We start from the raw sequence: 15,029 nt of genomic DNA, 5'->3' as shown, positions 1-15,029 counted from the left end.
TTGCGTTGCGGGAGGTGGTTGGAGCACAGACCCGGGGCTGGGGCGGTGGTGGGCAACGTGTCGGAGCCGTCGTAGATTTAGTCTTGGGAGGGCTCCGGGTGGTGTTAAAGGTGAGGAGTTTATTGGGGTTGCTCCAGGGAGAAGGGGCACAGGGCGGATGCGCGCAGTTGTGCTGTGGGCCCCCTTTTGAGGGGGGGTTCATGCCTGGGAGCTGCCACGCTCCTCAGTCACGACGTCAGAGACCTTAACCACGCGTGAGTCCCTCTCCTCCCCTGTCATTCACAGCGCCGTTGGATTTTGGTCCAGATACAGATGCTTTTAGACAGATGGCTGCTGTAAGCTTGGCTGATTGCCTGGAAAACAACAGCTTTAAGGCATGTGTGTAAGTGCCCCTTTGAACGTATGCTGTCAAACTTGCAAAGAACTACACGTAAATTGGCCTTTGTGTGGCCTCTGGTGTCTACAGTTCATGATGGGTGGATTCTGTCTAGGTGTCATTCCAAGCTTTTATTTTGTTGCTGGTAAACATGGTATAATAGATCATGTGTTTTCCCCTGCTTTTATTAAAAAGGACAGTTACGAGTTGTTCGGATGATCTGAATTCAGTTGAGCAGGCTAAAACCGAATTCCAGGTACGCGCTCCATTGTTGGGTTAAAAATTCAAACAAGTAGTAGTCCAAAAACACTTACAATGGGGAACGTGCACTGTGCAGCTCAGATAAGTCATACGTTAGCCAGCATTTCTGATGAAGAGCTAAAACCCTGACATGCAAGGGTGTCTCCAAAGAAAGAACCATTGTTTGAGGAGGTTTCTGCTAACTGAGGTGCAAAGGGTTAAGAAATCCTGCGATAAGCTGATAAGACTGGAATGCATTTTGATGGTTTTTGGCAGGTCAGCTTGTTAGAAGTGGCTGGTGTTTTCTTTAGATAAAGAAGAGAGGAACTTGGTGTATGCGTAAAATCGATGAAGAATTACTTACATTAATTTTTAGAGTGTTGACATAAGATAAAGCAAGCGGTGGTAGAATATTCCAGTGATGTAAATACTAACGGAATTATGTTAGGTAATAGAGTATAAGTACCCGGAGTTAGCTGTGGGATTACCTGTGCTGTATGGAGCTGATTAATGAAGGTGTAAATTACCTTCCCTGAATAAAGCTGTGCTGAAGTGGCTTTTCAGAGTGCTCCCCAAGGTGGCACCATGAGGCCTGCAGGGCCTTTTGTCTCCAAGCGTGCTGCCATTGCGAATGCGAATGCCAGCCTTGTTAAGACTAACTTTGCTTTTTGTGGCAAAGAAAATGATCTCATATTCTTTTGGATTTGTGCACATACATGTCTCTAGAACAACTTTATCTATGCGTATGTAGCAAAAGGCATATAATGCATTCACCGAGCTAGCAACTTGAAATAATTTTAAAAAATTAGGATTTTACTGAACAGGTATGTTGGGGTAAAGGAGGTTTAGGAATTGGTAAATATTCCACCCCCTTGCCATAGTTCATGGCTCGCAAGAGAGGAAAATGCACTGACCCCTTCAGAGGCAAAACTTCAGTATCAGAAGATGAATGATTTAACATGTATTATACAATACAGTAAGGAGGTCCCAGTGTACTTCTTTAGGCCACTCCTGATCTGTGGTTTTCCTGGTTCTGTATTTTTTACTGGGCAAAACTGTCAGCAGCAAAATACCTGTTGCAGAGCTCCACAATAGTAAGAGAGAAACAGGAGGTGATGTGGAGTTGCAGAAGCCAAACTGTAAGGAAGTCAGCAATATTTTTTGCAGGACTGTGGTAGTTTGGAGGTGTGGCTCTAGATGGTGGAAGCTTTTTTGATAGGAGTGTTTCTTGGGATCTGTGTAAAGTGTTTCCAGGAGTTTCTGACTGGCATCAGCCTTGATTCAGGGATAAATTTCTACTTCCTGGGCCAAATAGAGGCAAGTGGCCCAAAAAAGAAAGTTCAAACTAACTCATTTTGGTTGCATTCACCTGAGATCCTCTATCCTGGATGTGAATTTTTGTTTCCTCAGGCTTCCATGATGTTTGCCCAGTGCACCCGGAAGTATGCGAGCTCCGTGCTGCTGATCGCGCTGCTCTGCTGCGTCCTTTCTCCTCCAGCACAAGCCAGCAAGGTGAGTGAACAGCTTCAGACACAAGCACCGAACCGTGTGTGTAGTACAACAGAAACAAAAATGGCAGAGAAGCAACTGTTTTTCTGTGGAAGTTTGCAAAGATAGGGAGTGCTATAGCAGATGTGCATTTATCGTATGTAGAGCTGTGAATGTACGTGACAGTGGCCTCTGCCCTGCCTTCTGCTGTGCTGAGTTTGCATTTTAAAACTTGTTTGAAAAGTACCTGGTGTCTGGAGCAGAGGTGCTCAAGACATTTTAAAACTGAAGTTACTGATGTGAAAGAAGCAGCACAGGAAGAAGAGACATGGTGTGAAGTCCTCTCTCTCTTAAGAGAGTGTTTTGCCTTTTCCCACACCCCTGGGTGGTGAGGGCAGCAGAACCTTATGCACATGTTCACTCACTAATGCCGTCTCCTCTTGCTTCTGCAGAGCTCGGAGGACATCCGCTGCAAGTGCATCTGTCCCCCGTACCGGAACATCAGTGGGCACATTTACAACAAGAATGTGTCGCAGAAGGACTGGTGAGTTGTGGGTTGAAGCCTGAGGGGTCGGTCCATGAAAGCCAACACTCTGGAGTTTCCAGCTGGTGCTAAGGAAATAATTCCCTGCCTGTGCATTTGCAGAGGAAGCCATTTTAGTAGGTGATTTTTCAACCCAGGTGAGGGGCGTTTTTTGAACAGAGATTGAGGAATCTGGGAGGCAGGATTTCTTAAGCCACGGCTCTCAGCAGATGTAGGGTGTACCCTCCAGTCCCTTTCACCTGGACTGGATCCCTGCAGAAGGTGCTTGGACAGTCTATCCCAGGAACTTTGGGCTAGCTGAGCTGTGAGGGGAACTCTTAAAACCGGATCAGCATTATCAGCCTGACGGGAAAGCTGGGACCCAGAAAAAGTCACCCCCAGCATCCTTCCACAGAGCATTGGTTTCACCTTGTCCAGTTGCTGATTTTGGTTTCTTTGTGTTGCAGCAACTGCCTGCATGTTGTGGAGCCAATGCCGGTGCCAGGGAATGATGTGGAGGCCTACTGCCTGCTGTGTGAATGCAAGTATGAGGAGCGCAGCACCACCACCATCAAGGTAATTGTGGGTCTGCTCCCTGTGGCTGGCTCCTTCTCTTTGCCATGCCATGCCATCCCAGGCACGGCTAGACTGGTGGGTTCCTGGAGTAGAGCCCAGAAAGGGAAAATAAAACTATCACAGCTAGTACACGGTGGTAGTGCCAGGGGCACTGAGTCCGAGTCAGGAGGGCTCCTGGCTGTGAGCAGCAGGCTGCACAGGAGCCCAGTCTTCTTGCTGAGGATGTGTGACAGTGCCAAGCACCTCTGACCGGGGACCCATCTTGTTTGGTCTCCTTTCGCATGCAGCACATGTCCTAAATTGGCACAGTGCAGAGAATATCAGCACTGTTTATGCAGTGATGGCACTTAGGTCTCATTGGCTTTCCTGCAAGTGCAAGAGACTTTCTAGGGAGCAAAATTAGAATGAGAGAAGAGATCAAACATCAGAGGCAGCTGTGAAGGGAGCTTCCTGGTCTCTGTGGTGCTTCTTATCTACGCTACTGATCCATTTCCACGGTGCTGTCCTTAACTGCAGGTGATCATCATCATTTACTTGTCTGTGGTGGGGGCACTGCTGCTCTACATGGCTTTCCTTGTGCTGGTGGACCCTCTGATCCGGAAGCCAGATGCTTATACCCAGCCCCTGCACAATGAGGAGGAGAATGAGGTGAGGCTGTGCTGCTGGTGCATGCAGGGTGCACATGGGTGGCTGCGGTCATGGTGGAGACAGGGTGGTAGGGTGAGAAGAGAATGGCTGACAGGGAAACAGAATGACCTCGTGCTTGTCACCTCTGATCCAGTGTGGGACCAGCGCTGTTGCTTTTTGGGCACTTACCACAGGTAAACATTTAGACTCAAATCTGTGCAGATCATGCTGAAGCACAAGGAAAGAAATATTCAAAGTACAAGTTCTGTATTACGAGCCCAAGATGAGACCTGTCCTCTGGGGTAGGGGGTGGCTTTTTACCAGGTGGCCTGAATTTGGTCTGTCTGTCTAGATGAAACCAAAAGTCAAATGGTTCCTGTTTGTGCAGTGTCCTAGGTGTAGTAACTTGGTGGTGAGCTTCCAGGGAAGTATGGGTTTAATTATTTGCTGAAACATGGGGCTGGTCTGTCTTCTAGACACTTAAGAGTAGCTTCTGAGGTGGTGGTATTTGACCCTGCTCTGGGGCTGGGCCCTGTTGTATCCAGGCTCTTGTTCCTTGTGCTTCTCCCCAGAGCAGAATTTTACTCGGATCCCATCTTTTTGGGGGACATAGGCATACGACATCTTGGGCAAGAAGGTTAGGACCCAGCAGCAAAGAGAGAGCCTAGCAGCAAAGAGAGAGCCTGTCTCTCTCTCTCTCTCTCTCTCTCTCTCTCTCTCTCTCTCAGATTTTGTGAGAGGACAAATTTCTTGCTGCATGAAATTCATGGAATTTCAGCATCCAGCATACAACATCCTTCCCCTTGTGAGAGAGGCAGTGCTTTAGGGGGAATGATCGGGCCTGATTCCAAGGGGGATTTCGGAACAAGAGCACCCTGACTTGTAACTCTTTTCTTCACCTAAAGCTTCCCTTCTCTTGTAGGGGAATACAAGAGACTGAGATGGGGATGGTCTCTCAGAGAGGAAGTGTTGGAGGCAGAGCTGATGGCTAGTGTGGAGGAGTGGAGTGGCTGCACGCACAGTGATTAGCTCTCATGCTTGATTGCATCTGTAGCTCATGCTCTGTTTGCAGGATGCAAGGGCTGTCCAAGACTTGCTGCCTGCTAGTGCAGCGTGAGGCTTTGCGACACAGCTTTCTCTGTGGCTTTCTCAGTTCAGACATGCACAGTTTAGCGAGGCACAGTGCTAGGCAGAGCTCTCTCCTGGAGCTGAGTTCCTTCCCTTGGTGGAGCCCCAGGGCTGTGCTCGAGCATTGCCCCGGGCCCCCGGCTGCTGGGAGGAGGCTCATGAGGAGGCTGTCCCTAGCAATTGGTGACTCTGGATGCTAGTGAATAGCTCAGTCACACTTTGAGAAGGGAAGCTGCAATGTTTGAAGATACTCTCCTTTCCTAGTCTCTGAGAAAACCACTGGATCAGACTGTCCTGTTTACACTTTGTTGTAAGTATAAACTATTTGGCCTCATTCTTTCATACGCTGATGTAAGTGAGGAGTAGCTGCTCTGAAGCGCACAGTCTATCCATTACCTCCCTCTGCTGAAAAAAGGAGGTCCTGCAGGAGGAGATGAATTGTATCCTAAAAGTATGCTTTTGCTCCACTGCTCTACAGGAATAATTCAGATTTAGATCTAGGTGCACACTTTAGATGCCTGATATTAGGCGAGGTTTATCTTACTCCAGTGTGCTGGACTGTAAATTCTTTGGGATAGGCTTAGAGATTGCCTTGGTGTTTGTGTGCCACGATGGATCCCCATCCAAGGGGCCTTCTGGCATTACTGCAGTGTAAATGTGGTTGTTGGGAGCAGTCTGAACAGCAGGGCTGGACAGAAGTCCTGCAGCACTGTCCGAGAAACACATGAGCAGCTACTGTGTAAGCTAGTGCACTGAGAACAATGGAAACTGTTGGCCCGGTTTCAGTGGGGTGATGCAGTTTGCTTTAGCAGTGCAGCTCCTTGCAGACTCCTAGCAGTGGATTTCCAGCAGAGGTTTAGACTTAGTGCAGTTCCTCTCCTGGGGACTTTTTATTTGGGGCCTGTGACTTTACCGTGGGTGGTCCCCAAGAGCAAGCTTTCCAGCTGCAGCTGCGGGGCTGGTCTTGAGGAGCTCTGAAAATGAGGTTCTTCGTCAGGACAACTCAAGCCTTGAATTGCTCTTTCAGTTGAAATTTCTCCCAGAGTCGAGCTGCCACCTTCTATGTTCGGGCTGGGCATGCCTTGATCTCTTTCACCGTTTCTTTCCGTTGCAGGATGCTCGCTCCTTGGCCGCAGCCCCTACCCCATCTGGCGCTAGAGCCAACACGGTGCTGGAGAGGGTGGAGGGGGCTCAGCAGCGCTGGAAGCGCCAGGTGCAGGAGCAGAGGAAGACAGTTTTTGACCGCCACAAGATGCTGAGCTAGACCTTTGCCAAGCTATGCGGCACCACTTTCCAAGAGACAGGGTAGCTCTGCTGGTCAAGACAGACAGCAAGTCATCCTTCAGGACATCCGTGGTGTTTGACTGAAAGCTCTAACCCTCTCTGATTTACCGTCTTCATAGAGAGAAGCAGACCAAAATGCTTGCCTCTGGTTTTGTCCCCTTGCCCTCTACCTCTCAGCCCAGAGGCTCCTTAACCCTTGCCCGGCTGAGATCTGTGCTGATCGTTAGCCCCGTGGCTGCATGTAAATAGTCGGTCATGTGCAGCACTGCTGCCCCGCTTCACGGGCTGACTCGGGCAGGGGCTGCAGCTCCAGTGCACTGTGCTGGACCCTGTGGGCACCGCTTGCTGGGACTGAAGTCTCCATCAGCCCACCCCTGCATCGGAGACAGGGGGTCTCGGTACGGAGTGTTTGCAAGCTGGCTGAGTCTTCCTGGGATAAAAATAGCAGGCTAATTTTCATGTGGCGCTCCTCCAGGACGAAGAAGCCGCCGCCTCCTCCTCCTCCAGTTTGCACCGATCTTAATTGGGCGTCGTTGTGCTGAGACAAGTGCATTGCACTGGAAGGAGGAGGAGGGGGTTCCCTGCCAGTGGTCAGCTGCTGCTTGCACTTACCCTGGTGTAAACCGAGTGGATTTCCACTCTATTCAGTGGAGTCTGTCCAGATTTACACCAGCATAACTGAGACTGCAGCTTGTTTCTGTGTAGGTGAATATCACAACTGATTAGTACATTCACAAGTAAGAGACCAACAGGTAAAAGGTTGACTTACATTTATATCTTTTCCTGCTTTGTACCCATGTTAGTAACCCTTGACGCTCTCACAGTGTGGTCAGGGGCATTTGTGTCCAAGAGAACTGGGGTAAAGACTTTACTGGAGCACTGTAAACACTTGTCTGGGTCTTGGGGCCCTGGAAAAGGGACACTTGTGCTACTCGAAACACTCCAAGAGCTCTGACTGTACTTGGGCTGTGTGGAGGAAACTGAAGTGATTTGGCAATGTGTATATCGATCCCACTGAGAACATTGATAATGTCAGGAAGTGGCTGGAGTTTATCATGTAGCATCTCTGTATTAAATGCAGACAAAGATCTATTACGTGGCTGGCTTTTTTTTCAGGGAAAAGTCCCATCACGCCAGGTCTGGGGCTCCCAGCACTGAGCGGCTGCTCTCCAGGCTGCCTTCCAGTGCCCGGCAGGCAAGTTGATGCGGGACCTCGAGACCGAGCTGTGGTTACGGCACTCGGGTGTTTCGGCACTGCAGGTGGATTCCCTGGCACTGGTTTGTGCCTGTCTGCGCTCCGAGGTGACTGTCTTGCTCCAGGAGAGCCGGGCTTAAAACACTGGCAAACCAGAGCAGTCCTGCTTGGCACAGGTTAGCAACAGACTGCTCCGAGCTGTCTCGCGGGAAGGCCAAGCAGATCAGAATTCCTCCTTGTTTGTTGAAAGCTGAGCAATTGTTGGTAAAAGCCTAATTGGGAGAGGCGCTGGTCACCGCCTTGCACACTAGTGCCAACAGGCTTTGGTTGAGCTGCTCAGCAGGATCCAGCCCTCCAAGCTGGTCCTGCCAGATGAATCCGAACAGAAGCTTTTCGGGGGATTTGTGCCTGCAGCCTGCCTGTACCCCGGTCACCCTTCAGCACCTCGCCGGGCTAAAAGGTACCCAGAGCTTCACAACACACCGAGGTCACATTTTCCTTACCCATCCTTGTTCTGTGGTCCTCAATCGTTGGAACTTTCTCCCCCTTCTAGAAACCCCATCTTCCCTGTCCTTCCCTCTCGGTGTGAATCCCTCATGGACACGGGGTGTGATCCCTGGGAACTGCAGCCCCCCCGAGTGGGGGAAAAAAATCTGTTTGAAGGATCTGAACAGGCAGTGGCTGGATGAGGGCTGCCCCAGCTGCTGTGCAGGGACTGAGCCGGTGCGATGGGTCCATCTGGTGGCCGGTGCCCCTCTGATCAGCACAGAGACCTCAGTGATCGCCAGTGGTGGGGGTCCTGCTCCCAGCGACCAGACCCTTGGGTCCCTGATCCTGGAGGGCGAGGGGTTTGGTGAGCAGCACCCCCATATCTTCCCCTGGCCCCCCCCAGGAACAGCTTGAAAATGGGATAGGAGAGGAAAAAAGCTGCAGGTTAGAAATTGGGAGTCGGTGGGTTAGAAAACTCAGATGGGGAAGGGATGGTGTGAAGAGGTTGCAAAAAATGCCACTGCCTGGTTAATTAGCTGATTAGCTCTGTCCTGTGCACCATCCTCCCTGGGAGGAAATGTTTTTCTGCTGCCGAGCCTGAAATTCCCAAGCCTCTGCTCCTCCCCACCCCCCCTGCACTGCTCGCTGGGGCATCCCCCAAGCAGGCGCAGCCTGGTGGGCCCTGCTCCCGGCCCCATCCACATCCCACGGCAGCGGCTGCCATCCCTCCGGAGACAGGCGGCAGCGCCAGCGGGAGTCAATAATTTAATTCCTTATCAAAAAAGGCAGTGAGAAAAATAAAGGACCTCTCAGTACAAAATCCAGCTGCTTTGGCAACCCAACACGGCCCCGGTCAGGTGCCTCCCGTGGTCCAGATGTCGATGCTCTGGATGATGAGCCACTCGCTCTGGTCCTGGGTTACTCGGATCCTCACGCACTCCACGGGGCCGGGCATGCCCCTCTCCAGCCCCCGCTGCTCAAAGGTCCCCTTCTCGAAGGTGCCCACGGTGGTGTAGGCAGAGCAGTCCCAGCCGTCGGCCCGCCGCCGTCGGCCCAGCTCCAGCACCCCCGCGTGCAGGAAATCACCCCGCCGCTCGTCGGAGCCTGTGCGCACCCGGACACGGGTGACGCGGGCCGGCTGCTGGAAGACAATGGAGAAGACGCTGCCGGCTGCTGGGTCTTTCCCCCAGAAATACCCCTCTGCTGTGCTGTAAGCCTTGAGAGGCTCATAGTTCTCAAAGACAGACATGCTGGTGAACAAGGCCGCTGGCGGGTTGTCCGGAAGGTCCAAGGCATCAGCCTGGAACTCGTCGTCCTCCAGACGGTTGACGGTGCCCTGGAAGGAGGAGTAGAGGCCCATGTGCTGGAAGAGGGAGGGCTTGAAGCGGATGACATCCTTCTGGGTGAGCAGGAGGCGGAAGTGGACCAGCAGCCAGTCGCAGGGCATCTCCTGGTAGAAGAGGAGGAGGAAGCGAGCCAGGCGAGGAAGGTCACTGGAGTGGTAGAGCTTACCGATGTAGCCCAGCTTGGAGAACTCAAGGGTGGCCCAGTAGGAGCCCTCCTGGGAAGCCAGTGCCTTGCGGATGGCCGTCAAGAAGGACTTGGCGCACCACACATCATCCTCGATCATCAAGTAGTAGGAGGAGAGGTTGGCGGCGAAGGCGAGGAGGAAGGCATAGTCCACATTCTGCTTGGACCTGAACCTCACCCGCTCCTCCGGGTCGTTGTAGTTTCTTTTGAGGCCCTCCAGGGTGGGGTAAAACTCGTGGGGAGCGTGGATAAGCAGGAGCCGGCCCAGGAGGATGTGGTGAGCAAACTTATGGGCGATGTTGGTGGCCACGCGCACATTCCATATGGGGTCCGCGTCGGCCAGGTGCACCACCACCACCATCTCCTGCAGCTCCTCCTCTGTCGACTGCTTGAAGAGGGACTGGAGTGTGGCCGGGAGGTAGTAGCCACGCGGCCGCCGCACCGATGCCAATCCCACCGTCAAGAATTCTGCAAGGCAAAGGAAAGGCATTAGCAGGCTGAGGGGTGACCTGGGATGCACCGCAGTGAGGTTTTTCCCTGCAAGCCACAAGGAGGGGGCTCCAAAAAGCTCTACATGGCCAACCTGCACGGTTAATGCTATTTATCCGTGTCTAAGGCTGGCAGGTCCTTTCTGAAGCTAAAGCCCCCAGTGTCTCAGGAGGTGCCCAAAATTGGCCCAAATGCCAGGGACAGGACAGGACGAGAAGTCAGGGGCTCCTCTGAAGAAGAAATATTTGGGAAACACACCTTAAAAAAAGCCAAACCTGGGGAAGGAACAGTGCAGAGACAGTCTATGGGGCAGGGATGGCTTTGTGGCTTGGCTACACATCCTGGAAGCATGCCCCTACCCTACTCTGAACCTTGCAGAGATGCAACCGCACTGGGACGAGGCATCCTTCTGCCCTCCCCACAGCCCAGCTGTGGCTGCATTTGTTCAGCTTCGCTGCAGCTTCTCTTGCTGCTGGTCTGTGCAGCACCGTGCACGTACCAGACCTCTGGTTTCAGCATGGGCTCGCGTGGGGCTGCCCTAAGCTCCACAGTGCAACCATGGTAGTTGCACGTGAATTGTTTTTCGTGCACCTGTTAAAGAGCTTGACCCACATCTCCCACACTATGTGGTTCTCCCGGTGGTCCAGCCCCACCATCTCCACCTTCCTGACTGGAGAGCAGGAAACAACCCCGGAGAAAGGGGATCTCCGCCACCCTCCCCACAGAGAACTGGGAAACCAAAAGAAACCCCAAAATGTCTGTGGTCACCGCAGTCCCAAAGTGCAGAAGCACAGACCATACTTGGAGCACATGAACCTTCCTCTACCCCTCCATCTCCCCAGGCAGAGCAGCAAAGGCTGGGAGGGGGGAGGTCACCAGGTATCAGCAGGTCCCCTGTCCCAAAAACGTTGGAAGCAGACCCCTCCCCACCCCGGCAGCAGCAGCAATGGGGCAGGTCCATGCTGGGACATGCAGCTGCGATGGAAGAGATGTGCAAATGCAGAACCCTGCTCAGTCCAGGGTCCCGGAGCCACTCACTTTTGTGGGGTGACAGGGAGCCAGCGAGGAGGTGGTAGGAGACATTGTGGAGTGCAGAGAGGTCATCCATGTCCCTGAGGATGCGCTGGGCTCCTTCCGGCTGCAGGACCGTGTCTAGGGTCAAGCCCCTAAGCTCCACCTGGATGGGAGCCGCAGGCAGCCAGGTCAGACCCCAGAGCACCATGGACACGCGTGAGCAAGGGGGAATGACAACAGGGGGACCCAGAAATCAGGGGGAGCCCCTGTCCTGCCCTCCCAGCTCCTGGGTCGGGGGAGGCCCAGGTGCACAGGGCAACCCCAGGGAGAGAAGGCAGAGCTGGGGTTAGGGGATGATATGGGGCAGGGAAGGGAGCAGAGCTGGGGTTGTGGTCCGTGTGGGGCAGGCAGGGATGGAGGATGCTCCAGTGGCCCCTCCAGCGGGACATCACTGCTGGGGGACTCACCTCCAGGGGATCCTGTTCCTGCCGGCTGCCCCCATGGAGGAGGAGGAGGAGGAGGAGGAAGGAGGCTGCAAGTGCAGCTGTGAGGGAGCGCTTCACAGAGCATCGCATAGCACTGGGCCGGCACGCTGAGGCCTGCGGGAGGAAGGGGCATGTCAGGTCAGGGCACAGCCCGGGGAAAACCACCATCCCTTGGACAGGACAGTGGGGCAGCACCTGGATGCACCCCTGGGGCTGACCCCTCTGCCCAGAGCACCCAGGGGTGCGTGCCCATGGGCGGCTGTGGGGCATCGGGAGGCACCCAGGCATGGTCCCCTTTGGGCAGGCAGGGGCAGGACACGCCAACCCAGCCAGGAAAAAAAATCAGCCAGCTACAAAATCCACCCCACCAGCCCTGCCAACACCTCTGGCTGCCCTGCAACACCCCACGCAGCAGCCCTGGAGCTGGAGGCAGAAGAAATACAGGTGACACACACCTCAAGGAAGTCTTTTGCGTTGGGGTGGCACCCCAGGAGCAGTCACCAAGACCTCGGGACTTGGCACCAAGCCCTGGGAAACACTCAGGTCTCAAAGGAGCCCGGGCTGCTCTTCCGGCATCACAAGGACGAAGCAGCTCCCCCAGCCTCTCCTGCCTGCCCCTCTCCCCATCTGCCTCTGGGCAGCCACCAGCGGCCATGATCGCCCCGTCCCAGCCACGTCCCTTGCTTGGTAGGACAAGAAAACCGTCCCTGAAAGCCATCCCTGACGGGCGACAGTGTCACCTTCAAGGAATTCGTACCGCCCTTGAGATATTTTGCCTTGTAGCAGAGGCGTGGCAGGAGGCTAAAAGGCTCCTGTGTTCGCCTGGGGTTTTTCCATTATAAACACAACGGGGTCTGCCCTGGAAGAGGGGAAGCCAGAGAGTGAGCGAGTGCCCAGCCCGGCGGGGCAGACACCATCCGCCCCATCCAAACTGCTCACGGTGCGTCAGCTTGTTCGGGTCAAAGCGTCTTTGAATGCAAACATAGAGGAAAAGCCCTCCCAAGCCGTATAGTAAAACGCCGAGAAAGCTGCTAGCCTTCCTGAACAAAGGCTGGGCTTTGCCTGGGACTTCTGCTTAAATACATCCCTGCATCAACTGCTGCTGTGCAGTGAATGTTCCCAGCCCACTCATGTTCCCCAAACCGCAGAGGTGGGTGCAGCACCTCTATTGCCACTGCCCTGGAGCACGTGCCGGGCTTATTTTAAGGAGAAAGCCCCTGTTTTCCTTCCCAAAGTCCTTCAGGGGGTAGTTAGCATCTCAACGGGCCGGTGCACAGCAGGTCCCCCCGATGCAGCAGCCAGTGCCGTCCTTGCCGTGCTGACCTCACCCAGGAACACTGCTCGTTACTCAGAGATAAGCAATTAAAACAGAGCGAGCTGCTCTCTCCCAGGGAGGGTTGGGCTGAGCCATGGTGTTAGTGAGACCCGTCTCGGCCGAGGGGGGCGGAGGAGCCGGCTCCCCCGAGCTGAACCCAGCAGGTATCAGGGAATGGGATACAGGAACCTCCATGGTGGCACAAGGCAGTAGCTGAGCTCGGTTTAGGGCTGGTTCTTTGAAGCACTCGGGGGGGGGACAGCAAGCTCCTGGAGCTGCTTAAAATCTCTGTCCAGGTTACAGCAGAGAGTAGGGAGAATTGGGGGTGCTCACTGCCATGGGCCAGCCCTATGGCCAGCTCTTCCCAAAGCCCCCCGGCCTCTCCTTCCCCCACAGCGATGGGGGCACAGGCAGCTCGCCAGCTTAGGGGGGAGCAGCTTTAGGGACCCATCCCAGGCCACGGGGACATCACGCCCTGAAGCCACTCTGGAGGTGGATTTCTTAGCCTGGACCTCCATGATCTGAGGTGCAGCGCCGAGGCCACAGGGTGAGCTGGGAACGGCGAGGCTTGGCAGCCGGCCACGCATCCGACTGGGTGTATTTATACTCTGGGTGGCCAAAGGTTTTTCTGGCTGCTGGGAGAGCGTCTGGCTGCCAGCAGCCCGTCCTGGATGGAAAACAAGGTGCTGCTCAGCACCCCCAGCTCCCATGGGCAGCAGTTTCGTCCATGGAGCAGGAGCAGGGAGCCCATGGGGAACAAGGTTCGCGCGGACATCGTCCCTCTGGCATCGCTCTGCATCACAGGCTTAACAGAACAGAAGGTAACGAACACTGCCCCATAATTAGCCCCCCAATTGGACTTTGGGGTTTTGCCTCCATGGAGAAACAAAGCAGCCCGGCTAGATAGGCACAACCAGGGGCCACACCACTGCGGGCACGTCACTGGCATGCAGCATTCCTCCAGTACCTGCTCTTGCTCCGGGTGCCTCCACGGGGCACCCCTGTCCCCGCTCCTGCCTCAGCATCTCATGCACCTTCTCCGCAGCTCAGCACCCCACTGGGGAAGTCCCCAAAAGCCACTCCCCTTGGGACATTGGGCCGGTGGCGAGGAGCAGCTGGCTGCCGAGAGCCACTTGCCCGGAGCCAGACGAACTCCTCCGCTTTGTTAAGAGACTCCCAGCCAAATGGGCTGCATGACGCAGCAGCCGTGACTCAGTCCAGCAGCGGAGGGGAAGGAGAACAAGTAAACACACGGCCTCGGTCCCGCGAGGAAGGGCCAGATGCTCCCCCTGCACAGGCTCTCTCCGGCACTGGGGAGAGTGGGGCTGTTTGCACAGGGAAGGGAAGAACCAGGGCTCACCATCCCACTGCCAGAAGCACCTTTCCATGCTGGGGGAAACTGAGGCACGGAAAAAGGCTGTGCATCACCCAGGGGGGTAAGTGCCAGGTCTCCTGCATCGCGGGTCAGTGCCGCTCACCACCTCCCAGTGGGAGTCGGGCGGAGGATGTGGCAAATTGTGGCAGCAGAATGTCCCCAATGGACAAATTGCAGCCGTTCGGGCTGCGTGGGACAGGGTGCTTCTGGGTCCCCTGGGAGCCAGCCCAGGGTCCAGCCCCATGCTCTGTGGGTGTGTCTGCTCGAAAGGTCATCCCGCAGGGAAGAAGGAGGGGAAAAGCCACCTTTCAGTAGCGCAGGACTCTGGAAGCTAAAGCTTTAGGTCAGCCCAGGTGCCCTACAGCCCCGCAACACAGGGGGGTCTCTGCAAGCAGCTTGGATCTGATTCGGTCCCCACAGCTGACAGCTTGGGGACACCCAGCCCAGCCCCCTGCCCTCACCCCCCCTGTCCCCATCCTCGTCCCCAGAAGACCCTGGCCCAGGGCACCCCTTTCCCGTGCAGCCCCGTCCCGTGACACCAGTGAGATGGCTCGTGCCCAGCACCACTCTGGATGCACCCACCGAGGCAGCAGAGACCTACGGGGCGCGCAGCAGCCCGGCGCGTGGGTGCACAGCAGTGGCAGCCAGGCAGCCTCGTCGTCTTGCCGAGGTGCTCAGCCTGGCAACTTCCCCAGGGCTGGCTGGACTCTGGTTTCTCACTCAGCAAAGCCCCACCCCGAGTCCTCGCCTGCCTCCCGCAGAGGAGGAGCATCTACCGGCGTCCTCTGCCCCATGCCGGCGAGCGCTCGGTGGACCAGCCGGGCTGGCGGGGACCCCAGGTGGGACGCAGCAATAGGCCCCCAGCCCAGCTGCAGGGGTTAGGGCAGCCTCAGCC

The 15,029-nt window shown here is 55.1% G+C and overlaps 2 protein-coding genes across 2 annotated transcripts; one reads left to right on the top strand and one right to left on the bottom strand.

Annotated features, from left to right (window-relative positions):
• The first annotated feature begins 23 nt into the window (after positions 1-23).
• TMEM9 (transmembrane protein 9) lies at positions 24-7,333 on the top strand. Its single transcript, XM_009281863.1, has 7 exons — positions 24-110; positions 286-382; positions 2,027-2,128; positions 2,557-2,648; positions 3,095-3,203; positions 3,720-3,851; positions 6,073-7,333. Exons 2-7 carry the CDS (start codon positions 377-379, stop codon positions 6,220-6,222), a joined length of 591 nt encoding a protein of 196 aa, XP_009280138.1. The 5' UTR covers positions 24-110; positions 286-376; the 3' UTR covers positions 6,223-7,333.
• A 1,358-nt stretch (positions 7,334-8,691) lies between these two features.
• On the bottom strand, positions 8,692-11,534 carry LOC103901055 (alpha-1,3-mannosyl-glycoprotein 4-beta-N-acetylglucosaminyltransferase C). The gene is made up of 3 exons (XM_009281861.1): positions 11,427-11,534; positions 10,984-11,122; positions 8,692-9,924 (listed from the first exon to the last, which is right to left on the bottom strand). Exons 1-3 carry the CDS (start codon positions 11,532-11,534, stop codon positions 8,780-8,782), a joined length of 1,392 nt encoding a protein of 463 aa, XP_009280136.1. The 3' UTR covers positions 8,692-8,779.
• Positions 11,535-15,029: the final 3,495 nt, after the last annotated feature.

This window comes from Aptenodytes forsteri, unplaced genomic scaffold (assembly GCF_000699145.1).
Source record: "Aptenodytes forsteri isolate BGI_AS27 unplaced genomic scaffold, ASM69914v1 Scaffold213, whole genome shotgun sequence".
NCBI classification, from domain to species: Eukaryota; Metazoa; Chordata; class Aves; order Sphenisciformes; family Spheniscidae; genus Aptenodytes; species Aptenodytes forsteri.
This window is presented reverse-complemented; position numbering and strand designations above follow the sequence as displayed.